Source organism: Zalophus californianus, chromosome 1, assembly GCF_009762305.2.
Source record: "Zalophus californianus isolate mZalCal1 chromosome 1, mZalCal1.pri.v2, whole genome shotgun sequence".
Lineage (NCBI taxonomy): Eukaryota > Metazoa > Chordata > Mammalia > Carnivora > Otariidae > Zalophus > Zalophus californianus.
The window spans coordinates 170,842,833-170,869,192 of record NC_045595.1 but is presented as its reverse complement, the minus strand read 5'-3'; the positions used below and the strand labels follow the sequence as shown (position 1 = coordinate 170,869,192).

The 26,360-nt window shown below is 45.5% G+C and overlaps 2 protein-coding genes across 6 annotated transcripts in view; one reads left to right on the top strand and one right to left on the bottom strand.

Annotated features, from left to right (window-relative positions):
* The window catches only part of CRYBG3 (crystallin beta-gamma domain containing 3), a 106,457-nt gene extending 104,714 nt beyond the window's left edge, over window positions 1-1,743 (top strand). The window contains exon 22 of the mRNA XM_027584692.2: window positions 84-1,743. Within this exon, the coding sequence (XP_027440493.2) occupies window positions 84-172 (89 nt within the window). The 3' untranslated portion in view covers window positions 173-1,743. The remainder of the gene's footprint in view (window positions 1-83) is intronic.
* Window positions 677-25,819, bottom strand: RIOX2 (ribosomal oxygenase 2). 5 transcript variants are annotated; one of them, XM_027584696.2, is made up of 10 exons: window positions 25,759-25,819; window positions 20,357-20,831; window positions 15,811-15,930; window positions 14,603-14,731; window positions 9,594-9,697; window positions 6,371-6,473; window positions 5,758-5,929; window positions 3,879-3,967; window positions 2,488-2,574; window positions 677-2,054 (listed from the first exon to the last, which is right to left on the bottom strand). In XM_027584696.2, the coding sequence occupies exons 2-10, from the start codon at window positions 20,789-20,791 to the stop codon at window positions 1,896-1,898; spliced, it is 1,398 nt and encodes a 465-aa protein (XP_027440497.1). In that variant the 5' UTR covers window positions 20,792-20,831; window positions 25,759-25,819; the 3' UTR covers window positions 677-1,895. The 5 variants fall into 5 exon arrangements, with proteins under 5 accessions (XP_027440497.1, XP_027440499.1, XP_027440498.1 ...); XM_027584698.2 differs by having other exon boundaries at window positions 20,357-20,828; window positions 25,759-25,776; XM_027584697.2 differs by lacking the exon at window positions 25,759-25,819 and adding an exon at window positions 24,791-25,642.
* Between the last annotated feature and the right edge of the window lie 541 nt (window positions 25,820-26,360).

The window sequence follows — 26,360 nt, the reverse complement described above, 5'->3', positions numbered from 1 at the left end:
TCTTAATCCGGCACTCGGTGGACTGAACATTGTTAAGCACCTGGGTGAACAAATAATCCTTTCTTTTGGAATTCCTATTTTAGGAGGAAATTATTATGACAAGACTCATGTAATTGTAAATCAACCCCTGGAGGGAGAAGAAACACAGAAATGGGACATTGAAATATTGTGAGAGAATCTGCGGCATCTCTAGGAAGAGCAAAGAACGAACCTCCTGTCCCTGGGAAAGGAAGCTACTTGTCTTCACGCTCCTGCATCACTGAGCACAGTGAAGTTTGCTCCTAGCTTCCAAGACCATTGCTCTTAACCATGGCAACACTCAAGTATTCTTGCTAGTTGTTTAGCGTTCCTATGAAAAGCACATTTTGATTTCTGCGAAAGGTTCTAGTCCTGCTTGCTCTCCAGTTTTCTGGTGAGCAACTTGCCTCAAGTGTGTGCTTTCTCTCCTCTCCAGCAGACACAAGTCCTACTCGTCAAAGTCACTGTAGGACCTTGGTGACTGTCAGCCTGTATTAGCTGTTAATATCCTAGGAGACGGGTGTGGGAGTGCGAAGCACAGGGAAACAAATTCCTTTAGGCCAAGTCATCCTTTTGCAAGAAGAGAATTTTTTTTTAGCAATGCCTGAAAACATTTAATATACCTTCCTATTAAGCTGCTGTATTAGATAAGCCTTAAAGGGTCTTTTATAACTGAAGCACCGTAAGTATTCATACTTATAACTGACCCCAGGAAAGGACCTTGGCTTTGTTTAGGAAAGAGGCTCGAGTATTGGCGTATTTTCTGTGGCCAAACGAAAAAAGCACAAATAACTCGTGACCATCCTTACTCTCTCCCGGGTGACAAGACTCTATAATCGGTGGTCACCTGTCCTGGTGCTGAGACCTCACCCTAGATTTTGCCTGATCTGCCCTCAAGGAGTTTAGTCAAATTTTTCTTTGTCTGCCTGAAGGGAAATTTCAAATGTTTAAGTTAAAACCAAGTAGTAGTTGAGCCTTTTTGACTCTATACCATTTTACTTAATGAAATGGCTGAAAACTGTTTTTATTTCAATTTTTAAGCAAAATCAGGTAGGATATCAGGTAATCATTACCACCTTTAAAAATTATACAATTCTTAAGTATTTTTCCCTCCTGAGTTGGTTTTAAACTTGAGACAACTGTTCCCTTCGTCACAAACTTTTACCAGAAAGCAGAACACTGTCTGCTCTATTTTTATATAGAAGGATTAAATACTCCAGCGATATTTTTGAATATCAACCTATACGCACTTTAGAATGTAAAATAACAGTCAATTGTTTAAACACAAAGACCCAATATTTTGAGCATTTTTTATAGAGACTTGGTCTTTCCATGTAAATACTGATTTTCTTCCCTTCAATCTCAGGCTCTTTGTCATCTCTGAAGCAGCAGCTGTAAAACGCGTGTATGCCCATAGATGGGAGCGCCTCTCATTAGTGTGGCAGTATTTAATGAAACTTACGTTATCGGGGTAACTTTATTTTAACGGGGGGAGGGGGTTGTGTATACACGGAGGTATGTATATTTTCATTGTAAAAAAACAATTTAATTTTTTTGTGTTAATTGTTTAAAAGATTTTTGTAGAGCCAATAAGGCTCTTTAAAGAAGTTGTTTCTTCCAAAGAACAAAGACAAAGCCAGGTAGCGACCTTTAAATGTCAATGATAACATTTATTGGAGTTGTGCCTTTTCTACCACACTGGATTAAATGAGTTTGTCCAAAGTACAGTTTGGTTACTTTCTGAGACCCCCTTCTTCCATGACAGGTAAGGAAGGCTGTTGTAGGGTCCTTCCCAATCGACAGAAGCAGCACATACATCATTGCTCTTCTTTGCGCGTGTGTCTCTGAGACAGTGCACCCTTGATTCTGGAAAGGCCCTAGACTACCTGGATTAGGCATTCTGTCCAGAGGGATAACACCAGGTTTTCCTTTTCCTCATCTGTAGTCAGTTTCAGGTCCTTGACAGAAATAGCTGAGTGACCCCAAATTTGCTTCAGTGCATCCATATGTGATAAAGGAAAGCGAAGTCCATGGGACTGGAAAAGGATAAACTAGTCAGATAAAAAATCTTAAAATGGTATTTTCATAACTTGTATAGTTCAGTATGTCTGATAGCCTTACAACTAGGTAACGTATAGAATTTGCCAATTCCCATATAAAAACTTAGACTTCACGAAAGGTCTACTTTATATCCTAAGAAATTAGCCATTTGAAATGCTTCATATTTATGATATTACACATTTCCTACAAGGCTACAAGGTCCCAGCTCGTATCTTTTTAAAGCTGGTGTATGTGTACGTATATCACAGAACTGTCTGACTTAATCATCCCTGTGCAAGGGCTCTGTCAATTGTGTGAAATGTTAAGCCCACGCTGCAGTCATAAGAAAGCACATCACCCATAAATCAAAGGTAACACATTCTTCCCAGCCATCACCAAATCACAAAGATATTTTAGGTTGGAACAAACCTCTGTTTCGTCATTTCCCATCATGTGTGTCTCTCTCCTATTCTTTAAGGAATGATAGATGTAAACCATCTTTTCCTGAGTTTCATCCTTAAAAAAAGATAAGAATTAAGCTGTCAACACAATATTGAGGTCAATACAAGGAGGTTCTCCAATAACAAAATTTACCACCAAGAATCTTTTTGGCACAAAGTTAGGATATGTAATACACAAACTATATTCCTCAGATTACTATTTGTATATAGCAAATAGGCACGTTTTTTTTTTTTTAAAGATAAAACAGTGTAGCTCATATGGCGGCATCAGAAACGTGGCTTAATGAAAAAGCAACCACTTACCTATCAACTTATCAATGAAACATTCAAGTTTCGTTTAATCCAGCCAGCACCGTTTTTTTTATATCCATATATGACATTCCCAGTTATAAGCTGACAATTTATGAACACCATGGAGTGAATATTACTTCTTGAGAAATACCAGCAGTGGGATCTATAAAAACTTCCAATTACAGTAGCCTCTCAAATAGTCTACTTCCCTGTCCGTCCATCCTACACAGTGACCAGAACCTCAGTCCTTGTCACCTCTTAGATAAGGGTTACTAGGGGTTTTTTTTGTTTTTTGTTTTTTGTTTTTGAGAGAGGAATACAAGAGAGTGCATACTTTTGAGGTTTTCTGCGTATATTATAAACCAGTCTTCCCCAGGTCTGGCCCCAATGGCTGTGACAGTCTGGTTATGGACACATCTAGCTGCCCCCGACTCACAGCCCCTCTAATCATTCATGGAGCACCTCCCAAGATAGCTGACTAGGAGGAAGAAGGTGAAACCATAGGGCATGGAATAGTTCCCAAGGTCCTTAGAATTGTACAGGGAGCTTTGGTAATAAATATAGAAGCTCTAACCCAGACCAAGTGAAGCCTGGGAATTTATAATTTCTAAAAGTTTTCCAGTTGAGTCTAGGATCGGTAAGCCAGTTTTAGGAACCATGGGGCCAGGTGGCAAGATTATATAAATTTTCTTCTCCATCTAGAAGAACATCAACAAAACCATATATAATGACCGACTGGGCAAGGTACAGGATGGGAGAGTGCATGAGGGAGGTGTGTGAGCAAGAGCAGTATGGCCTGAACCAGGAGGCAGAGACCAGGCGTCCATCACCACATGAGGGAAATTAAGGAGGGATCTGTGGGGAGGGCAAGCCTCAGATGCCCAATAGGCAGGCATCTTTGGCATAGTGCGATCTGGACACCCTTTGAGGTAAAGTCAGGGCACTAGGGAGAACAGATGGATGCCCAAAGGGTTTGGAAAGGTAGGGGCCATCTGTTAGTTTGATAACCTGAGGCCTGTGATGGAAATGTCCTGAGAGGAGGAAACCTCCTCCCCTCTGGATACTCACAGATTGATCCTGATCCGGCCCCACTGTGAAGATGGTGTGGTCTTTAAACTGCAGTCTCACTGTGCTGTCCAACCTTGGTAACCGTCCACCTAGAAGACCCAGAGAGAGAGCCAGCCTTCACTAGAGGAACCCCAGGCTCAGACTTGTGTGCAGTGAATCCAAATGTGGGGTGCCCTCCAACTCAAGTACTGACTTACCCCATATTTATAATGATACTGAAGTATAGTTTACATCCTTACGGAGCTCATTCTTAACAGTGTAGACGTGTAACATAACAACAGATGCTGGTAGGTACATCTGATAGATCTAAACCATGCCCCAACAGACAGCGCCACCGTGCGTCCTGCACACAACACTGCCTTCCCAGGTTCCAGCCTCCATCTGCCACTTGCTCTACGTGTGGAGCCCAGTACGGACTACCTGAGTTCAAACCGCACCATCTCACCAACGACTAGTTGTATAATCCTAGCAACTTACTCCATCCATGTAGGTCAAGGGTAGTGTCATGAAAGCCACCTAATAAAGCTCACAGAAAAAAAAAAGTCTTTTCCAAGTTGGATTTAACTTCGTAAAAAAGTAGCCACTAAAAACAGACTGGCCTTACAGGGTCATCGGGTTGAAGAAAGAGTCTTGAGGGAACGTGGCGTTACGGACTCTAATGGCTAAGACAAGAGTTCAGGTAAGATATCCTGTGCCATAAGCGGATACTCTGAAAACTGTTCCACTAAAGACTGAAATACATGCTGGTAAAAATTTGCTATTTTGAACAGGTGCAAAAACAAGTTCCAAACTTCCCCCAAAGATGATACTAAAATTATAAGCAGAATCAATGTTAAAGGCAACCTTATAGATTGTCTTATTTCAGTGGGTCTCAACCATGAGAAAGAAGGCATTTATAAACGTTAGTAAAAATAGTCCTCTCAACCCTACAGAGGAGGAGAAAGGCAGCCGGAGAGCTGGCCTGGCACCCACGGCCGTGTCTCGGTGTTCTCCTGTTGAACACAGACGATTCCACAGAACACCAACATTCAACCAGGCCACTCTGTGAGAGGGCAAGGCGAAAACAAGACCACTCCAACAGCGTGTCAGAACTCAGGCAAAAGCCAGAACACTATCCAAACCTCAAAAATGACCAAACGTCCCTATCCTGCTGATTTGAGAGTCTGCCCCTGCCTTACTAATTGCAACCTCAGCCTCATTTCACTCTTGCCTACAGGAGACCCAATCACACCCCTTATTTTCTGACAGCGTCCATCCCAGAACAAAGCCCTGCTTTCTTAACCCTCCTGAAAAATCACACAACTCAAGCCCGAATCCTTCCAACGCTCTTTTACTGAGATGCCCCACAACTCCCAGCAGTGTGTGGTCTTCCCTGTTGCAACAAGTCCTAAATTCATCTGTCCCACTGCAGGAGTGTTGTACTGATGGTCTGCTATCACCATCTATCCAAGTGTTAGGTCATTTACAGCCTAAACCAGTCACAGAATAGTCACTTGGGACTCGGAGCAGGTTAGTGGCAACCCTGGGCATTCTTACGTTTCACCTGCTGATGGCAACATTTTAACCCATCCCTGAGTTAATCTTGTTGAATTATTTCAGTGTTCAAGTTCTTAGAACTTCCTGAAGATGGAGAATACCAGAGTGCCCATAAATATACATACTTCTCACCCACAATCACAAGGTTCTTTCTCCCCCATCAAGCTGGGACACAAGTTCTTTGCAAAAGACTTGCGAGACGCAGGATCCCTAAAGCTACAGCATGTCTCATCCAAACATAACATGCTAAAGATAGATCTAGGTCCACCTTAATTCTAAAATGCTTCTTTCTTTCCATCTGCACAAAGAGGAGCCCATCCAGGAAAGCTTCAAAATATCCCACCTGGCGTTGAAAGTTCGGCTTGGTCTCCCATATAGTAAGGAGGGAGTCTGTTCATAATAAAATCCTTCTTCATGTCAGCTGAAAGCAGCTCTTTGGTGCCCTCCAGCCGGTCGGCAAGGGTCCTCAGAAAGCCACTTAACCTTCTTGTCGCAACAGCCGTGGCGTCCACCTGCTGGAAACCCCGAAGTGAGTCCTGGCCCGAACTCCAGCAGGACTTCCCGCGCAGGTCCTGGTGTCCAGAGCAGTACGCAGAGCATAACCAGCCAGCATCTCCAGCGGGTCTCTCCTGCGTAAGCCTGTGGCCGAATCTGCGGCTCTCTGGGCCACGTGCCTCAGTGATTCAGCCACTTCCTCAGCCAGCGTTCCCACCCTGCCTTCGCTGTGCGGGAAGAGGGGCTGCCTGCGCAACAGCCTCCGCTCTTCAGGGCCCATGGACCATGCAGCACCACATTCCCCTGCAAAGCATGCAGCGCTGCACGCAGCCCAGGAGCTGGGCTTGACTCTGGCGTGAAGAAGGATCCTGGGGTGCCTAGGAGGCAGGCCACAGCTTCTGCTGGTCTGGGCTGCAACTGTCCCCGCCCCACCCCCGGACCCCCAAGCCTTTACTCCTTACCAGGAGCAGCTGCCGGGGTATGCCAGCCCGGAACTCCAGATCTTCCTTTGCAGTGTCAAATACAAGCCCCGAAATAGTGTCCAAAAGGAAATCTCCCCACGAACTGGAACATGCACCAAGAAATAAAATCGTGAACACCCACAGAATCTACATAAACCACTGATTACTTAGTAAATCCCGAAGCTACAAACTACATTCCAACTCCCCAGGCACTGTGCGTTCCATTAATGTGACATTACTCAGCACAAAAAAAACTTGAAGGCCTTCATCAATCACACTGCTTCTCCCCTCCCCTTTCCCAAACACTCACGTGGAAAGGTAAAAGGTAGGAAGCTAGGCTTTACTCACGACTTCTCTTAAAAGATACCACACAATCCTATACAGGTGTAAAGTGGGAAGTTCAAGGGCCCAATTTATTTTTTAATGTTTTCAATTGTAACACAAGTGTCTATGAGAGGAGCTCTGTAGGAAATTTTAACAATCATAGAACCTAAAAAATAGTTTATGTTCAAAAATTCAAAAAGAAATACATTTAGGGTAACAGTAAAATCCCTGGACTGTGTAATTATCTGAACTGTAACACATTTTCCTTTTTCCCTTATAAAAGAGGGGCACTCTTCCTCAGTGAAATATCCAACATCAACAATTTCAGAACAATCGATTTGCAACTTGTTAAAACTCTAGCAGTGCTTAGAAGGGTGGAATCCAGTGGCCAAAAATAACGTCTAGGGATGCGCATCAGTGTTCAATTACCTGTACTTTGGGGCATTTACAATTGGCTCGCCCTAAATGTGTGCCACTGTAAGAAACGCTCTGTGGGGTTGCTCTCTTTAAATATTTCTACCTGTTTAAAATTTTCCCTCAGTGTCACCAGCAGATTTCAAATTGCTGGCTATGTGCAAAAATGGGAATTCACAGTATGACTTTTGCTCACTCAGTAAGCAAAATTAACACTTTTATGCTTCCCTTCTGAAAAAGCGTCCGAAGACAAAAGTCACATCAGCGACACTTTCCCTAACACATCTACCATTTGGTGTCCTCACACTTTGCAACTTAATGTTACACCCAACCTCACATCTGATTGAATGAACCTTCTCCTGGAGCTCTTTTACCAGCACAAAAACAAGCTCTTCTTTTGCAGGGTCATGGGTGAAATCGTGCGGCAATAGCTCACGGAGAGATGGCACTGCAGTTAAACCGACCTCTGTGTTCTGGTTAGAGTCAGAATGGATCTTGGACCAAAATTTGAGATTAATATCTCTTGAGGGGTTCACTTTGGTAAAACAGCCAAATCAACCTGCTGCTGTCCCACACCCAGATCCCAGATGTTCCCAACAACGTCCCCTTGGGAGGTGTTAGGAAAAGGCCCCAAATCCTCACCGTGCCAGTGCCTTCAGGGGTACCAGGCCCACAGCACGGGGACATCTCTGGGGAGCAATGGTTCCTGAGTTCCAATATGTCCCCTTCTAGCTCCAGCACCACAGATAAGGGCACAGGTCAGAGTCTGACCTGAGACTCCGCAATCACGGCGCCCGTCCACCTCTCCAGCTGACCAGAGAAGGCACGGGTAGGACCCAAGGGCAGCCCACCAGATCTTCACTCTTGGGATTGGGAAAGAGTTTAGCAGAAGTAGAAGCTATTAGGTCTAGTGAGATAAAGGGAGGTCAGACAAGTAACTGATGACGACTTATGGATGAGTCAATGTTATGAGTAAACAGAAGGTGAGGAAGGAAAATAAGTGCATGAAAAACCAATTACTAGAAAACCAGTTGGGGGCATTAAGTGAATGCAAAAGACAGAGAATCTCAGAAAGGGGAAATAGCTGAGTCACATTAACGGCAGGATACCAGAAGCTACATGGACACCCACAGGGCCAAACTGGCTGCCAAGGCCCAGAGTTGCTCGGCACCCACTGGGAACTTCTGGTTCCAGCCTCCCTGTGGCTATGCAAGGAATCTGCCTAGCCACCATGAGAAAAGCATTTTTCATAAAGGAAGAATACAAGCTCTGGTCTGCTTGTGGGCAAGGACTACCCTAACTGTAGGCAAGGCTCCAGCTAGTTCCTCTAAAACTGAGTTTCAGTTTTAAGGTCAGCCTCTTAAACACAGGGGCTCATTTCACCCAGAAACGCCAGAGGAGGAAGCAGAAGTCATGCTTACCAACTTGTTTTGCAAGTTATGGCTTTGAATGTAGGAGGGGCCCTGCTGTCCACTGGGGCTGGAATGCCTCTCCTACTCTGACCATCTGACCCACTCTACTTACTCACCCTTTAAGACTCACTCAGCCTGGGTGTCAAGTCATTTCTGAAGCCTTCCCTGACGCCCCAGGTTGGCTCAGTGCATTCCTCTGCGCTCCTCAGGAGTCTCCTCTACAAACCCACGATGGAAGTTATCCGACTGCTATCTCCCGATCCGTCTTCCCTCCTACCACCACCTCCAGGGTGCAAGTTCAGTCCCAGGCCCACATTCCCAGCCACTGCACAGGCTCTGGTGCCTGCAAGCTGCCAGGCATTGACAGCTGGCAGTGTGAACGTGCCCGGGGCTAGCAAGGTCGCCGTTGTTAGGGATCCACAGGGAAGCCGCTGCCGCCCAGGGCCTGGGAGGCGCCACGCACGGAAATGGAACACAGTTTTAATCAGAATGGTTTTCAGCACATGTGCTTTTAGGTCTCACTGTTTCAGACTTCCTTTCCTACTCAATTTCGTGAACTTGTATGAACAGTGGAAACCTTACAAGAGATCCAGATGTTTCAATGGACACAGTTTCTGTGCGGGGTGACGAAAATGTGTTGGAAACAGTGGTGACGGTTGCACAATAGTGTGAACATAATTAATGTCACCAAATTGTACAGTTAAAAATGGTTAAGGTGGCATATTCTATGTTATAAATATTTTACTGCAATAAAAAAATGTTAAAAAGAGAGAGACTGCAGGTCCAGCCGGGCATAGGTGTGGTTCTTTCTTCCCAAACTATGGAGCCCTCACCGGGCAACTCCCATTTTCTATACAGTCTGGCTCATGACGTTCGCAGGAGGAACCCCAGATGGGCCAACAGCATGGACAGGACTCTAAAGGAATCGGAAGTTAGCAAGGGCGCCTAAACGAAACCCCTGAGGTTGCATAAGCAGGACAGCAGGCCAACTCCCTCATTCCCTTCTGCAAGCGGTTGCCATGGGACACAGCTTGAGCTTCACGGGGATGCAAGACTGGGAGGAGAGTGTTTACTTGTTCTGGTAGGTGCTGATGGTCACGTGAGTAGAGTGGGCCAGCCCTGGAGGAGTGTCCGCTTGATGAATGGTCCCTCTGGGAAAGTACAGGAAATCACCCGGCTAAAGAAAGGAAAAAAAATGGGAGAAGGGAGTTAATAAGGAGGATGTCTTCTCAGTCCTCTATGTCTTAAAGAGACAAAAATAGGCTCTGAGTTTCAGTTTTCCATTCTAGAAACGTTCTACTTCATGATTCCTGAGGTGGTCTGTATGCTGGGCTCCTGGGGTCCCACTAGTCTAGCTTCACCATGCCTGTGAGCCTGTCACTGTGAACCCCAATCCTGGAGAGGGTTTTAGTACCTGAAGTCATTTTCTTTCTTCACAAGCTGAGAGCAGGTGCCCCTGAAACTGTCCCGCCCCGATCTAGGTGACACCCTGGGGAGCCTGCACCCTCCCTCTCCACCCTTCAAATGGGGCAGTGGTGAACAGTACGAGCTTTAGAGTCAAATAGACGTTGCCACTTACTGGCTAGTGACCCCAGGAAATTACTGAACCCCCCCGAAACCTCAGTTCTTTCACTGCTAAAACGGAGGCAAATGGCCCAAAATTCAGACTTACTTTCACAATTAAAGGAGATGCCATCTCCAGAGCTCTTGGAGCTGTGACAGGCACGTGGTTGTACTATAATTACTCTTCTACCTGCCCCTCCTCCCCCCCCTTCCACCAGCAGGTTGGTGAGCTCTTCCAGGCAGGGTCAAGGTCCATCATGTACTCCCCAGGGCCTAAACTACCAAGGCATCAGGTGTACAACAGAGGCTCAATGAATGTTTGGATGAACAGATGAAAAACCATTTAACCCTTCACTTGAACCTAAAAACTAGATGTAACTGGAGATCAGTCATTCTCTTGCGCAGGTAAACCTCCTCTACCCTGTTCCAGGTCTCGCCCAAGCCAGGGGACGGAAGTATCCTTCGTAAATCATTCCTGAAGCTACATCCTCCCTAATCCCAACCAGATGAAAAACCCAAAAAACTGCAACCACGAGAAGCAGTCTGGATCACTGTTTAAGAGGGTGGGCCCTCGAGGGGCAGCTCAAGAAATAGATTAAACAAACAAAAAAAACCCAACCTTTTCTCAATGTTGAGATTTTCCTTAAAGCAAGAAACAATATACAATTAAATATATTCATAAGAACGATTCTGGTGGCTCATTCACCCTGAATGACACCAAACTGACAGGGAAATTACTACCTCAAGCAAATGCTTTATTCACAATTATAGCTATCACTTGCTGAGTGTCTCTGAGCCACCCCTCTGAATGAGACCTTCATTCATTCATTCATACCACAAACATTTAATTAACCAGTCTCCATCCTCCTCCCATGCCAGGCACCACGCTAGGTCGGCACTGGGGATAGAGCACTGAACAAAACAAGGTCTGCCCTTTTGTAGTTCATTTGAGACAAAGAGCAAACATTTGAGAAGAAAGAAAAGACAACGGATACCATAAAAACATTCTATTGGAGCAAGGCAGATAAAATAAAGCAGTAAATAAATAAGGTCAAGTGGTGGTAAATGCAGTGAAAGCAAAAGAAGCAGAAGGAGAGGAATGATGCACATGGGGATGTGGCGGGCAGGGTATGCCTGGGGTAAGAGGTGCCATTTTTATCCAGGATGGGCACTGAAACCTCACTCCGCTACAATGACATTTCAGTTAAGACTCTAGGAAATGAGCAAGCCAGCCACGGGACTACCTGGGCAGAAAGGATTCCAGGCAGAGGGAAGAGCAGTACAGAGGTCCTGAGGTTGAAAATGTGCTTGGCACCTTTGAAAAGCATTGGTCAATGTGGCAGGAGTAGTGAGGGTGGAAATGATGGGAGATGAAGTGAGAAGGCAGCAGAGGGGCCAGATTCCAGGGCCTTCTGGGCTGTTTTAAGGACTTTGGCTTTTATTTTGGATTTAAAAGAAGACCACTGGAGGTCTGGGCAAAGGGTTCAATGGATCGCAAAAAGATCATTATGATCATTATGTCAGAAAAGTCTGCGATAGGGATACCAAATAGGAGGCTTTTGTATAGATCCATATCCAAGGGTTTTGTCCTGAACAAACAGGAAAATGGTGAGGCATTTACAGGGAAGGAGGCTGGGGACAGGGTGGGTAACGGGACTTTGCTTTGCAGAATATTAAACTGGCAGTACCTTTTATCCTTTTAGTGGAGACATTAAATAGACAGCTGGATATAAGTCTAGAGTTTAGAGATGTGGGCTAGAGACTGAACACAGCACTGAAAGTAGGTCAGTCTAGAGGAAATTTAAAACCATGGGAGTGGGTGTGGATTGAGGAAAGAGGTCCAGGAAATAATCCCTGATCCCTAACTTTCAGAGACACAAAGACTGAGGACAAAACAGCAAAGGAGGATGAGGAAGAACAGCCAGTAGGTGGGAAAGAGAAGAGAGGGAGGCGTCCTGGAAGCCCAGAGCAGAAGGTAGGAGTGACCCACTGTGTCCAACAAGGCTGACGGGGGGCTGCTGAGACGCGGACTTGAAGGTAAGCACTGTACTTGACAGCATGGATTGCCCGGTAACCTGGGGGAGAATGGTTCTGGAGGAACGGTGGGGAGGACATCCTGTGGGGACGAGTGCCCAAGAGCAGGAGCGAAGACCAGTGACTGGGTCCCTGAAGTCGTCTACATCCTAACCCCAGGCACCTGTAAGTATTTAGGGCACACGGACAAGGCCAATTAAGGCGCTGACAGGGAAATTATTCCGGATTATCCAGGCAGGGACAATGTAATTACAAGGATCCTTAAAAGTGGAAGAGGGTACAGCAAGAGAGAACCATAGAGATGGCAGCGGAGAAAGACTAGGCTCTACGTTGCTGGCCTGGCAGATGGAGGAAGGGCTGTGAGCCAAGGAATGCAGGAGGCCTCTGGAAGCTGGAAAAAGCATGGAAATGGATTTTCCCCTAGAGCCCCTGGAAGGAACTCAGTCTTGCCAACACCTGATTTCAGCCAAGTGAAACCAAATCCCTTTTGGACTGCTGAACTGCAGAACTATAAGTTAATAAATCTGTGTTGTTTTAAGCCACTGAATTTGTGGGAATTTGATAAGCAGCAATAAATATATTGACATAGAGCCATCTCTTCCAAGGAGTTTCATTGCAAAGGAGGCAACAAAAACATATTTTTCAATTCTTACAAACTACAAGGTAAATATTATGGTCTCCTTTGCAGTAAAGGAGAAACTGAGACTGAGATAAATAACTTGCCCAAGAATGCACAGCTCTTAAGGGACAGCAGCTCAATTCAAACCCAGGTGTGTCAGATCCCCAAACCAGAGTGGTGTTCCCACTGCAGGAGGGGTCTTCATCCCAAGACCTCGGGTTTGGTGACCCTCACTGTGGCCTTTATGCCCACCCCACCCAGAGTGACTCAGCTTTTCTGTTTCATACACTGGGCATTTACACAAGATTTCATTTGAAGAGCTTCACCAATTTAAAACCCACAAGTATACAGATGTGCAACTTGGAAGAAAACCCACGGTACACAATGCTTGTCTTTCTCCTCCCAGGAGACTCAGGGCTGCTCTTAATGAACTGAGATAGGATGGGTGTGATTAATGGGTATCATCCCATCTCCTCCCAGTCTCCCGGCACCACCTCGCAGAACCCACACCACCTACACCTGAAGACCACTAGGAAGATCAACGTTCTTGGGCATGGCAAGTAGCCAGTTGTCAGGCTAGGTAACTCAGCCCTGGCCTCAGAGACCGTGGATAGCTTAGTCTTTGGCCTAAAAATAATCAACCAAGAGACTATTAAACATGCTTCACCAAGAGTAAGGGTTGGTGAACTCTTTCCGTGAAGGGCTCCACAGTAAATAATTGTGGCTCGCGGGCCACGTGGTCTCTGTGGCAACCAGCCAACTCTGCGGGTGTGATGTGAATGCAGCCCTAGACAGCAAAAAAGGAATGGATGTGGCTGTGTTCCACTAAACCTGATTTACCAAAACAGGTAGCAGGGCATATTTTTGGCCCATGGGTCATAGTTTGCTGACCGCTGACCAAGAACTTAAAAAAAAAAAATGAAGGGTACATTGATTGTATGTATTTAAATCCCCTGTAATATAAACACACATCGTAAAAAGGGAGATTGTTTCTCCCAGTCACAGGCAAGCAGGCAAAGTTTTTAAAATCAGGAAAGGGCCATAAAGTATTGAGTAATTATAACTAATTATTAAGTTCAAGACACAAGAAACACAAAAATAATAACTGTGCAAGTATATCAGGTTGGTAGAATTTTTAGAATGATTTGAGCTGCTATTTCTTAATTCAACATATAAAGGTGAATTACGGACCTCTTCTTATCCCTCTACGATTTTTTTCTCAGCAATCTCACCTGCTAGGGATTGGCTGTGGTCGCATCCAGGCTAACTGCTCAAAGACAGACTCTCTATAGCAAGGGGCCAGCCAACCAGTCACCATGCTCAAGCCAGCTGGCTTCCTGGAGGAAGAGCCCTTAATTACTATATACAAAAGACGATTACTATTCTTTTGGTGACTATACACAGGGGTAAGGAAGGGGAGTGCAGAGAAAGTCTATAGTACAGTCAGGAGGAAAGTGGGTCATGCTAGAATTTTCCCAACAAAAAAACTAAGGGGTCCCTGACTGTGCTCTGCCTAGGCAAGCTACAGCCCGGTCCTGACGGTTGGCTTAGATTTGGTGAAGCTGCCCAAGGCCAAACTTTCCACTTCTGGTCTAGAGAAGTCAGTGGTCAACGGAATCACAATCCATTTCTGTTGAACTTGGATTACATTTGGAGACAGCTTGTTTGGAAGGTGAACTTAATGTCCCCTCAGCTCGGTTCGACAGTACAAACACCAAGTCTCCCTTAGAAGCTGCACGTGCTAGTGAGTGAGAGCCAGCCCGAGCGCACGCTCTTGCATTTTCACCCACAGGGACCCCCGCACACACACTAAACCCCAGACCGGACCCCGCGTCAGGAGCCGCGGCCACGACGGAAGTGCCGTACCTTCAGCGTGAACTCGAGCGCCGGCGTCCCGACCCTGTCCTCGGACTCCACGCTGCACCCCCGGGCCAGGGGCACAGTGGGGCGGTACAGACGCCAGTGTTTCTCTCCTTCCAGCTGCAGGATGAAGACCTACGGAAGCCACGGGGCCCAGGAGTGTCAGCGAGCTTCCTGACAACTCAGAGGCCCAGGGCTGCCAGAGGGTTAGCCCGGCAAAGCCTCAGGTGGATTACCAATTTCAGATAAAAAATAAAAATGAGAGATTAGTGAGGCATTTCACCCTATACTTGAAAGTTGCCACTGCTGGTTTTCACTTTTAAAAACAGGTAATCATGAACCCTGATACTGGAAGGATATTCATTCTCTTCACGGTAATAAAGCCTCACTGGGTTCTTTATATCCCCACATCTCCTGCCTTTAAATCTGCTATCAGACAGCTGAGAGCCCATAATCTCTGATGGAAAAGCCAAGTTTCAGATATTCCTCAGGGTCTAAAATCCTGAGTATTATCCTTGGCAGACAGGAAAACTTCAAGTTCTTCATTCTTCATTCAGCCAAAGATATTTTAAAGCTCTGTTTAAAATATTATAATAGCAAAAACAAAATTTTGGGAAATGTACTGGTATGAAATTGCTTTCAAAGGGGCTTTTTACTAATAACTCTGTGTTCATAATCTTGCATTAGCATAAAAAGAAAATGACAGACTACCCACACCAGAGAATTAACTTGTTTGGCAGCCACGTGAGAGTGAATCAACACTTGTCAAGGTGCCAGTGCCTAAGTGAGACCATGACCTTCATTCAAGCTGCCCCAAGATTTTCACAAATGGAAAAAATTATCTATTTTTGGCAGCTCCAAAAAAAGGACAAAATGAAAGCAGATGTAAGGATTACTTGTGACCTCACTTTACAAAACTCATACATTGTGAAATTAGAGAAAAAGCAAATCACGCTTTTCTGTAGACAAATTCAATAAATACCTGTTTCATAGGAATGTGTAGCTCTTTATATTAGTAAAGTTAGAAACCATCTCTCCCCTTTGAGAATGAGCAGGAAACCAGTTTGGCAGGATTCACCTGTCCCAACATCTAGGTGAGGTCAAGATCTCCGGGACCACACGGCAAGAAGCGCAGGGAGCTGAAGTGAACCCTGACACCTAACCCAGGCTCGCAGTGACTCCTTACCCGAGCAGAACAGTGTTCTTCCTCTTACCTCCACATCGTCATAATGGGGTGGGAGGCCCTGGGATCCTGCAGGGGTTATGTATACATTCGAGCCAACCAAGGAGCCAAAGTAGCATTCTAGCTTCTCCTGGATCCTCCAAAGCTCATCCTTAAAAAGAAAGGAAGGAAGGAAGGTGGGAGAAGAGGTGAAAAATGTCAGAAACAAGAGGAAGAACATGCTCTTATTCACTTAGCCAGTCTTTACTGCACAGCTCTTATGTTCCAGATACCTGAGAATTCAGCAGTTAAAGAGCCAACACCTCTGCCCTCAAGAATCTTCCATCCTAGTGCAGAAGAGTAGAGAAAACCGAGAAACTGGCAAGGCAGGCAATCAGGAGTCACGCAGGATTTTAAGCAGGGCCATGACACGATCTAATGTACATTTTTTACAGCTCACTCTGGTTACTGTGTGGAGAGTGGCCTGGAGAAAAGCAAGAGACATCAGTTGGGAAGCTACTAAGGCAGCAGCGCAGGCGGGAGATGAGGAGGGTGGTGGGGGAGAAGGGGAGGCAGAGATGCACCCTGGAAGCAGCACAGGCTGTGAGAGACCAAGTACAACGGGGTGCTGGAAGGGGAAGGGGATTAAAAGCCTCCTGGCTTTGGCTGGGCAATTAGTTAGTGCCTAGTTCACCCTACTAAAGTGGGAAAGACTTGTTAAAGAACAAGTTTTTTTTTTTTTTTGCAGGGATGGGGGTGGGGGTGTGTGTGCAGGGAGAGTTCTACAGTAGTTCATGAGAGAGAAAGAGAGAGAGAGAATATGAATGCTGATTTTCCCAAGCGGATAAGGAGAGGGGAGGGAGCAATTAGGCCAGGCGGATATTAGCACTTCTTGTCCGCCAGGCCCTGTGTCTAAGTGCTTTACATATACTGGTTCTATAACCCTCCCAACACCCCTGTCTCATAAGGGGAGCAATACCATAATGTCCGGTTTCCAAGCTGAGGAAACCGAAGCATGAGAATACACGGCTAATACATGACGGAGCCAGCACTGAAATCCAGGCAGCCCGGCCTGTGCCCTTTAGCCCGGGCCCTGTACTGCCTCTTCAGGAATCATCTTAAAAAAAACACAAATCACCTATGAGGACACTAACGGATATTAAAGACATTCAGTCTCAAGTATATGAATGTACAGTGCCTGGCACACAAAAGACATTCAAATGTATTTTTAAAAATTTGGTGAGTCAACCAATAACCACAGCTTAAGAGTCAATCCTACCATTTGACTGAAAAAGGATCTACAGTATTAAAAGTATCAAGTGGGAAAGAATTAGGTCAGTATGAAAAAAGCTTTGGGAGACATCTTTAGGAAGATGACTGGGCTACTCTATTTATAGATCAAGGGTTCTACTTAACAGAGGAAGAATAATTTAATGGCTTCTGAATAGCTCCAAAGAATTAAGAGAGTTCCCAAAGCACCTAATTTATACCAGGGAAGGGCCAGCAGGACCTGGCTCTGTAATTACATCTATACTGTAACTGGAACCATTAGAAAACCAGGGCTTCTCCTTGTGATGGCCTGAGAGGCATCTCAAGACCATATGGGTGACTTTATGGTTCCCAGCTCAAGCATCTGGGTCGATCAATTGCATAATTTTTCCATTTCTCCTGGACATTTAGCTTCTGAATCTACCAAGTATAGCCCGGTAGAAAGAGATAGGAAGTCAAACCACCTCAATCCAAGTTGTAGTTACAAACTAAATGACTTTAGCGTCTTTATTTGTAAAATGAGGACTCCCCCACTAAGACTGATAAAACAACTTATCTGCAAACTTACTTAAATTGCAAGGCAGTATACAAGTGTTACTGCTTCACCAACACTGACTTAGGCACAAACAAGGCTCTTAAAACCTGTCTTCTTTAAGTCAGGATTCCCAACTATGTCTGGAGATGCCAATGAGGACCCCAGAGCAGTGAAAAGGGAAGGTGGAAGCCTCTTCCTAGGTGAGTACAACCTCCTCTCTCCACTGACCTACCCATAAGAATCAAAACTGAATGCAACTGCTTCTGGGACCATGGGTACACCTAAAGAAAGGCAAAAACAAACATGCCAAAGCCCTGCTACATTTCAATTAACATCTTTAAAAGTATGGCAGGAAAATGCCTCAGATTTAGAGTCAGAAGTCCTTACTTATAGCAGCTATGGAAAAGGTCCATAGCTCTGAACTCCAGTTTTTTTCACATGTAAAATAGAGACCACAATGAATGCCCTATTTTGAATGTCTGTTAGGAGGTTCCAAAGTGGGGTGCCTGGGTGGCTCAGTAGGTTAAGCATCTGACTTCAGCTCGGGGCATGATTTTGGGCTCCTGGGATCCGGCTCCTTGCTCAGCGGGGAGCCTGCTTCTCCCTCTTCCTCCGCCCCTCTCCCTGCTCATGCTCTCAAATAAATAAATAATTAAAAAAGAAGGTTCAAAAGTGAACACGTGTATTTGGTAAACTCACCCAGACCTTTGACATATGGATTATCCAAAGAAGGTGGGAAACAACTTAGGGTTCCCTGATTACCTCTTTATTCACTTCCCAACCAACTAGAATAAGAACTTGTGCACATTCTGAAACCCAATAAACAAGGCACTATCTACTCTGTCTCTCAACCTAGCCAGTGATGAACTGCCTCTCGACTTTTTCTATCCTGATATTAATATGCACATTCCTAAACACACATACACCACTAAACCTCCTCAGAATAAACTATTTAGAACCCAGCATCCACTGTAAGAGGGTGAACTCCTATAGGTCTCTCAAGTGGTGGAAAGAGAAAAAGCAGGGTGCATCCCAGTCTAGCCGGGGAGCTGAGTTTAGGCCAAGAAAGTTCATTCTTCCCACCTTTGTAAACCTGGCCAAAGAGCTGAGTCAACAGGGCAAAGGAAATACATTCTTGGCTACCTGGAATCAGAGAGGAGAAATGTGCAGGACTTAAGAGATGAACAGGGAAAAGCCCAGGATGATTCTAAAGTACAGAAATGACAGCTGCTAAGGACACCACACATATGCCAAATAATAACTTTCTACTGGTTTGTGACCAAATTACATATAATCAACTTCATTGACCTTTTATGTTCATAGTTATTAGGTGTCTAAAACCCACTTTTTAAAAAAGTGCTGCTTCAGGGCGCCTGGGTGGCTCAGTTGTTAAGCGTCTGCCTTTGGCTTTGGTCATGGTCCCAGGGTCCTGGGATCGAGCCCCGCATCGGGCTCCCTGCTCCGCGGGAAGCCGGCTTCTCCCTCTCCCACTCCCGCTGCTTGTGTTCCCTCTCTCGCTGTGTCTATGTCAAATAAATCAATAAAATCTTAAAAAAAAAAAAGTGCTGCTTCTAGCCAAGAAAAGAGTCAGGACTAGCTCAGAGAGAAGACCATGGTGTCCATATTTCCTGAATTCAAATCATGACTTGGTCTGGCGAGTTATTTATAATTCTTCTTGGATGTTTGAGCCAAAAGGTTGACATTCCAGGAACATTTCAACTTCTTATGACTGCATGAGATGGACTATCTGGAATCAAGACTTGTACCGAAACATCTAAGAGTACTTAACTTTATCCAGAACACAAATAGGTTCAAGATCCTTTAGACAAGAGAGGAAAAGGCATTCGTTAGATTTGGCCAATGGGCTCTACCAAAGCAACGGAGTTCAGCCATAGGAAACATTACTGATAACTGATGACAAAGTCCCAGGAGCCATCACACAGCCAGAATCCTCACCATGGAACCTCATGGACCGCTCTCCTGCTCCTCCTCCCATGCTGCCATTTTGGTTCAGCCATGGGTCATGAAAGGGGATTTCTGAACTGAGAACAGACCCTCATTTGTTCTGGGCCACTTGTCATGTAAAGATCTCAAACCTCTACAAAAGCAGATTAGCTAAGACTGCATTTATGAAGCAGAAACTGAACAGAGAGGAGGCTAATTATTTCTTGAATGTTAAGTACTGATATAGAATAAATAAAAAGTGAGCTACTCTCCCAGACTTGCAAATCAAAGTTACCTTCCACCTATGACTGCCTCCCTGGGAGTAGTTCCAGGACCCACACCCTCAAAGCTACCTGGCGGCTGTTAATAAGGGTAAAGTCTCTTTCTTAAACATGCATCTGGTACTTGATCTGGTCACAGCTTTGAAGCCTCTACTTAGCTCGATGTAAGTAGTAAAGGGAAGCAACTTCAAGAAGAAAATGATCACCCTGACGCTATCATGCCTTAAATTATAATGACAGGACAAACCAACTAGAAAGGTCTACCATACACCAAAACATAAACCACCCCACAGAATATACTCCTGGAGGTTTAATGTTAATTTATAAACTTGCAATATAGTTTCTGCAGTGTGATCATGTCCCCCAGAGTTGCTGGGCGATCCTAACAGTTTAGCCAAAAGATAACACAGGATCTCCTAATCTGGGATGCATTTAAAGAGCCAACAGGTGGTATCTCCTCTCAAACTGGCAGGACGCTCATCATCACAGGTTCATCCCTAGGCTGACCTGTGGCCAAATGTTAGCACTTTAACCCATAAAATGATTCTGTCATAGGGAGAACCTGTTACCTTAAATCTCTGAGGTTGGTGAAACTGAATTGTTGCCCTTTTCTGGTCAAAATCTTTCCTCAGCTGAAGGAAGTGCACCTTGCCATCTTTATTTAAAACCTTCTTTTTCCCGTTGACACAGCGGCAGACATTTATGTCTCTTCCATAGTACATACCCCGGCTGCAGAGACTCTTCAGATCTGACAGCCTGAACAGGGACTGGTAATATGTGGCCACTGCAGGGTCATCTCTCTGAAGGAGAAGGGGCTGCTTCTCCCAGAATTCCCTGAAAAAAGTCTCTGTCTTGATGGGCGAGATTAAACTTTCAAAGAGATCACCAGGGCTTTCAAAATTCAAAGCGGAGGGGGGTCCACAAGTTGCCTCCATCTTCAGCTGCTTACAGGGAACAGATCCCTCTTCCTTCCCCTTCCCCGTGGGCTTTGCTTTCTTCGGCATCCTTCTGTCCTCAAGACAGAGCAGTGAGGAAGCGGACCTACTGGAGAACAAAGCACACACGTGGTTAGGTTTACCAGGATTACCAGTGTTCTGTCAGCAGATCACGTACACACAGCTTGCGAGGCCAGTACCCCTTCAGGAGAACTTGGAAGTCAACGCCATCTCCTTCAGGATGTGACCGAGCCTCCAGCCAACACCACATCTTCCAAGATAGGATTCAGCCTCAACCACCACTCAGATTACATATCCATCTAAAGGAAAGCATGTTTTTCTTGCACATAAGCACTAAGTCGTGAAATTCGTTGTTTATTAGGTGGTATAATGATCCCAAATGAATGGTTCTGCGATCATGGCAGTTCCTGGTCACAGTTTTAGCCGGTGGCCATTGACACAGAAGTCGAAAATCCTGAATTTGGCGTCAGCACCAGGTCCCAAACCTAATTAGATGTACTCTTGAGTTACAAACACTTGCCTCAAGAACTACCAACAGGGGCCCACCACCAGTGCTCCGGGGCACAGCACTGCCCCCACGGGCTGTGCAGGAAGGCGGCCAACGTGCCCTGCGCACCTGGTGGCTGGAGGGAGAAGCTGCCTGCTCCCAAGCCTCTTCCTCACCACATGAACCTCCTCACTTTTGATTCGCAGCTTACTCCTGAAAATAGCTACTTTATCGGAAACCCCGCCCCCATTAAAAAAAAAACCAAACCAGTTAGAGGCTGCAAAGTAAAAGCTAAAGATACTTCTATCCCATCTTTAAAAAGCTTTAACTTTTAAACTAAAATAATATACAATAAAATACCAACATCAGCAACCTCAGACACAGCGCTCCCCCCAACCTTAACATGCACACCCATCCATCACCTGGGCATCTAGATCCGAGGCAGGGCTGAGATTCTGCATTTCTAACAAGCTCCCAAGTAACAATGCTGCTGTTGGTCCCCGGCCCACATCTGAGGAGCGACAACTCCCCAGCATCGCTTAGCCTCTCTCAGAACTGCCCCCAAAGCATACTACTGCCACACTTACAGTGCAGCTGTCCTTCACCTGGGGCTCAAGAATATTTCAAATTACATGAATTTCCAGAAACTGCAAGATTCTATTTCAAAGTGTATGTATATCTATAGATGTGGGGGGTAGGCACATTGCTCTCACTCGATTCTTAAAGGAGTCCCTGGCCCCCCAAAAAAGGCTAAGAACCATTATGCTTATAAAAGCCTATTTGTCCCAGAGTCCAGTAACTAACAGATGTTATGGTTTTGTTTTGTAGGGCTAGCAGGACTGTAAGAACCCGGTTTTCTGCTCTTTTGTTATTGTAACTAAGGGGTATTTCAGCTACACAGTGGATTAAGTAGAATTAGTGGTCTGGCCTGGCAAGAAAGTACCCTGGAATACGTGTTACACACTGCAACAACTAATTTATAAATGACTGCAACCCAAATGTAAGTTGAACAATTTAGGAAGTGGAAACATCGCTTCTAAACTTTGTACCCATGAACAGCTCAGATCAAGTGCTTTTGATAGGAAAACACAGGGCTGAGGTGGAAAACGAATACCAATCGACACCAAAAGCTTGCATTGGAGGAGTAAGGGCTTAAGCTTAGGAAACTAAACAAAACAAACTTCGGTGTTTTAGGATATGCCATCCATAAGTCACATTTTCTGAAAACGTTCCCTATTCCTCTTAAGTTTCCCAGACCAGTTTGATTTCTCAACTAGAGCATCAAGGCTTCAGTGAGACAAAGTACTGCCAATCCTTGGAACCCAGATGCGGTTAGAAACAAGGAGATCTGAAGAGATTCAGTCAAGAGCACAGCTAGTGAGGAGGCCTGTCCTTCAAAAGGCCCCGTGTACAGCTATTGTCTGAGAACCTAGATTTCAGGAGCACTCCCACCACCTGTAACGGATAAGAGAGACTCACTGTGCCTAAACTGTTTGCGCACTATGGTTTATAATGACCACCTGTTTTCCTTCTGGGAGTCTGGAATTTTGGTTGGGGCTTGGTGCCAGGCAGAGGATGCCTGCATGGTCAGCCCCCAATAAAAACCCTGAGTTCTGAAGTGTCTGATAAGCTTCCCTGGTTGGCAACATTTCACACGTATTGTCACAACTAGTTGCTGGGCCAATTAAGCACTAGTCTATTGCTATAATAAATCAGCTGTGAGTCCCAGCAAATCACTGAACCTAGGGATGGTCTTAAAGACCCCCAACACATTGCTCCCAATTTTTAAAAAGTGTTAAATTGGGTTTGTATCATTAAGGTACCCTATAATCAAAAAGTAATTTCATATTAAGCCATACATCTCTTATCTCTCACAACTGGTCAGTTTAAAATTTATTTAAGGGATGTGGACAGCAGGAAGATGCCAATGAAAGGCTTTTCTTTAAGCACAATTTATAAATACAGCATGAGCACATTCACCAGGAAGTATGGTTAAACAAAGTGCACAAGATACGTAAGCCAAAATAAAATCACTTAAAGCATTTTTCCCATCTACAATCACTAATAACATAAACCCAGCACTGCATAATGCTTTTGTGAGAATATAAATTTCACTACTTATACTGCCAAAAGTTACATTTCTTGTTTCTCTACATTCATATTGAAATTATTTGAGGCTCAGTTAATTGGAAACTGGCTTAGAGGTTACTGGGCAAATATACTATTTCTCTGATTTTCACACTACCACACTATAAGACAATCATTCTTTTTAACAGCTTTTGGGGGTGGAGGGGAGAAGAGATGACATACCCTACCACATTAAACATGTAAAAATCTTAAGATGCATCACAATTTCAGAAAAAGTAAAAAAGCCTATCTTAGAATCTCAAAAATATAGTAAACAAGAAAAAAACCTTTATCTAGAAAAGTAAAGCCAATATAAGCCTGACCATAAACCTCACAGACCACCCAAACAGAAGTTGAGTAAATATTTTTATACAGCTACAGAAAAAAAAAAGTTTAAAAAAGCAACTGGGGCGCGCCTGGGTGGCTCAGTCCGTTAAGCAGCAGCCTTCAGCTCAGGTCATGATCCCAGGGTCCTGGGATCCAGTCCCACAGCGGGCTCCCTGCTCCGTGGGCAGTCTGCTCCTCCTTCTCCCTCTGCTCTGCCCCTGACTTGTGCTCTCTCCTCTCTTGCTCACTCTCTCTCTCTCAAATAAATAAAAATCTTAAAAAAAAAAAGCAATTCAATTTACTTAATGTACACAAATAGCAAATGTTATATACCTGAAACTGTTACGTATCAATTACATTTCAATTTTTAAAATAAAAACAAATGTTTCTAATCTGAGTTGATTATAAACATTAAAGTATAAAAAGATTAAATCAAAACTCAGTTCATATTGTACTAGCCATCCATAGAAAAACTAAACTTTAAAGTATGAACTCGATAATAAAATACTGATAACCATTCCACAGCAAATAAATACAGACAGAGCCTTTATATTTTTAAGTGTCCTAACCTTCTTTCCTTAGTAATATTTACTGACAAGAAGTCAACACAGCTTCTTGAGGGCAACAGCTACCCGCACATTCCCAGAGCCTAGCACAGAATATGGCACATGGGTCCCCAAGAAACGTTCGCTGAATTTTCCTTTTTCATGTTTTGTATATAATTTTAGAGAAAAATCCTCAAACCCTTACACAAAACAGATTGGGGGAAAAGAAAGTTTATTCAGTGGGGATTATTCTGATGGCAATTGTAGCTTGGGTACTCAACTGCACCGTCATTTGAATGGCACATCAGCCCTCAGTGGTTACTACCACCCAGGGGTGGGAGGTGTGTCTTTATAATCTTCAGGGCAGTGTTTTTAAAGGGTAGTCACCAAGAACACTTGTTCACATACACATCTGGGCCCCATATCAAGCCTACTGGTAGCTGGGACCTAGAAAACCGCATTAACCTAGTAAATTCTCCACAGGAATTTTAGATCTATTCACATAGAGAATGATAGTCAAATTCTGCTCAATTAAACGCACATCCAGGATAGAAATATTACCTGTAAGGAAGTCGCCTAGGCTGACCCAAAACATTTTTTTTTTGCCCAACAGAAATGTTTATCCAGAGGGAAAACTGGTTCTCCTGCTGACCCAAAGCTATGATTGGCAGTTATCTTCTTAGTTGTATTTTAAAGAGAAAATGGATTATACCACATTCATGTATTTTGGTGACCTACGACGTTACAAAGGATGAGACCAGAAAGGTAAAACCATCCACCCACGAGGTTGTGGCAGAGGCTGGGAAAATCCGGCTCCTCCACTTAAACGCGAGTCCAGTGAAATCAATGGCCTGGCGCCGAATTTACAGCTAATTAGTGGACTAATCACATCCTGGGACTCCCAGGCCCCTGCTTCCTGAAAACACAGCGAACCACCTGGCCTTCCTAACCTGTTGGACGACCCACTGTCAGGCTGCCAGGCTAGTCACACTTGCTCAGTGCCCTGCAAGCGGGAGCTGGAATTTTCAAGTCAGGGCGGTACAAGAGGGCCGCAGCTGCCCTGCCCGCAGCTTCCCCAACCGCAAAGCCTGTCTCCTAGGCCCGACCTGACGCCAGAAGCACAGCCCACGTGGAGGCCGCGCTCCCCGGCCGGGGCCAGGGCGAGCGTCAACCCTCCCTACCGAGCCTCCAAACTTTCCGAGCGCTCGTCCCAGTCTCCAGGCCACCGGCAGCTCACGGGGGCCACTCTCGGTGCCCGGGTCACTCGTGACCCTACCCCTCCATCCGGGCAGCAACAGACCCGGCGTGTCCTCCCTGCCCCGGTCCCCGGAATCACGGAGCGCGTCAGCGCGCGTCCCCGGTCCCGAAAGCGCCAGCGCCCGCCAGCCCGGGCCCGCGAGGCTCCCCGGGGCTCGGCGCTCTCAGGTCTCCCCCTAGGCCCTACCCCCACCCGCGCTCTGGCGCCGGCAGGGCGCCCACGACCCCGCAAACGGCGGCGCGGGAAAGCGGGCAGACGTCGCTCCACTCACCGGGCTCGGCCTGTTGCGCGCGGCCGCTAGCGGGTGGGGCGACGACTGGGGCGGGGCGGGGCGGCGTGCGCACGCTGGCGGGGGCGAGGGGGGGCCCGCTCCAGCTTCTGCTCCCGTCACCGCCTCCCCGTCCCTCCGGGCCGCGTGGGTGGTGCGCGCTCCTGGCTTCCGGGTACCGGCCCGGGTTCGGTGTTCACGCCCGCTTGTTTTTCCCTTTAGTGTTAAAGGACATACATGGGGGTTTTTTTTGGGGGGGTTGAGTTGGGAGCGGGATGAGCCTCTGGCTTTGGGGCAACAGTTCTAGTACAACCGGGTTCTTTTTATGAATGGGGAAACTGAGGCCCAAAGAGGAAAGGCGAGCTGCCCAAGTTTAGGGAGCTAAAGGTCCAGGTTCTCCCATTCCTTTCTTTTGAGCTCTCTATGCTACGCTGTGCTGTTTTGTATTGTAATTTATATCGCGTTGCTCCCAGAGTCAGAATTAATCTTGGTTTAAAAGGATACTGGAAATTCTTTGAGATTGTAGCTATAGAAGAGAAGAACAAAAGCAATTCTTTAATTTCGGCCTAAGGCGCTATACTTCTGACTCATTATTGGAAACGTTT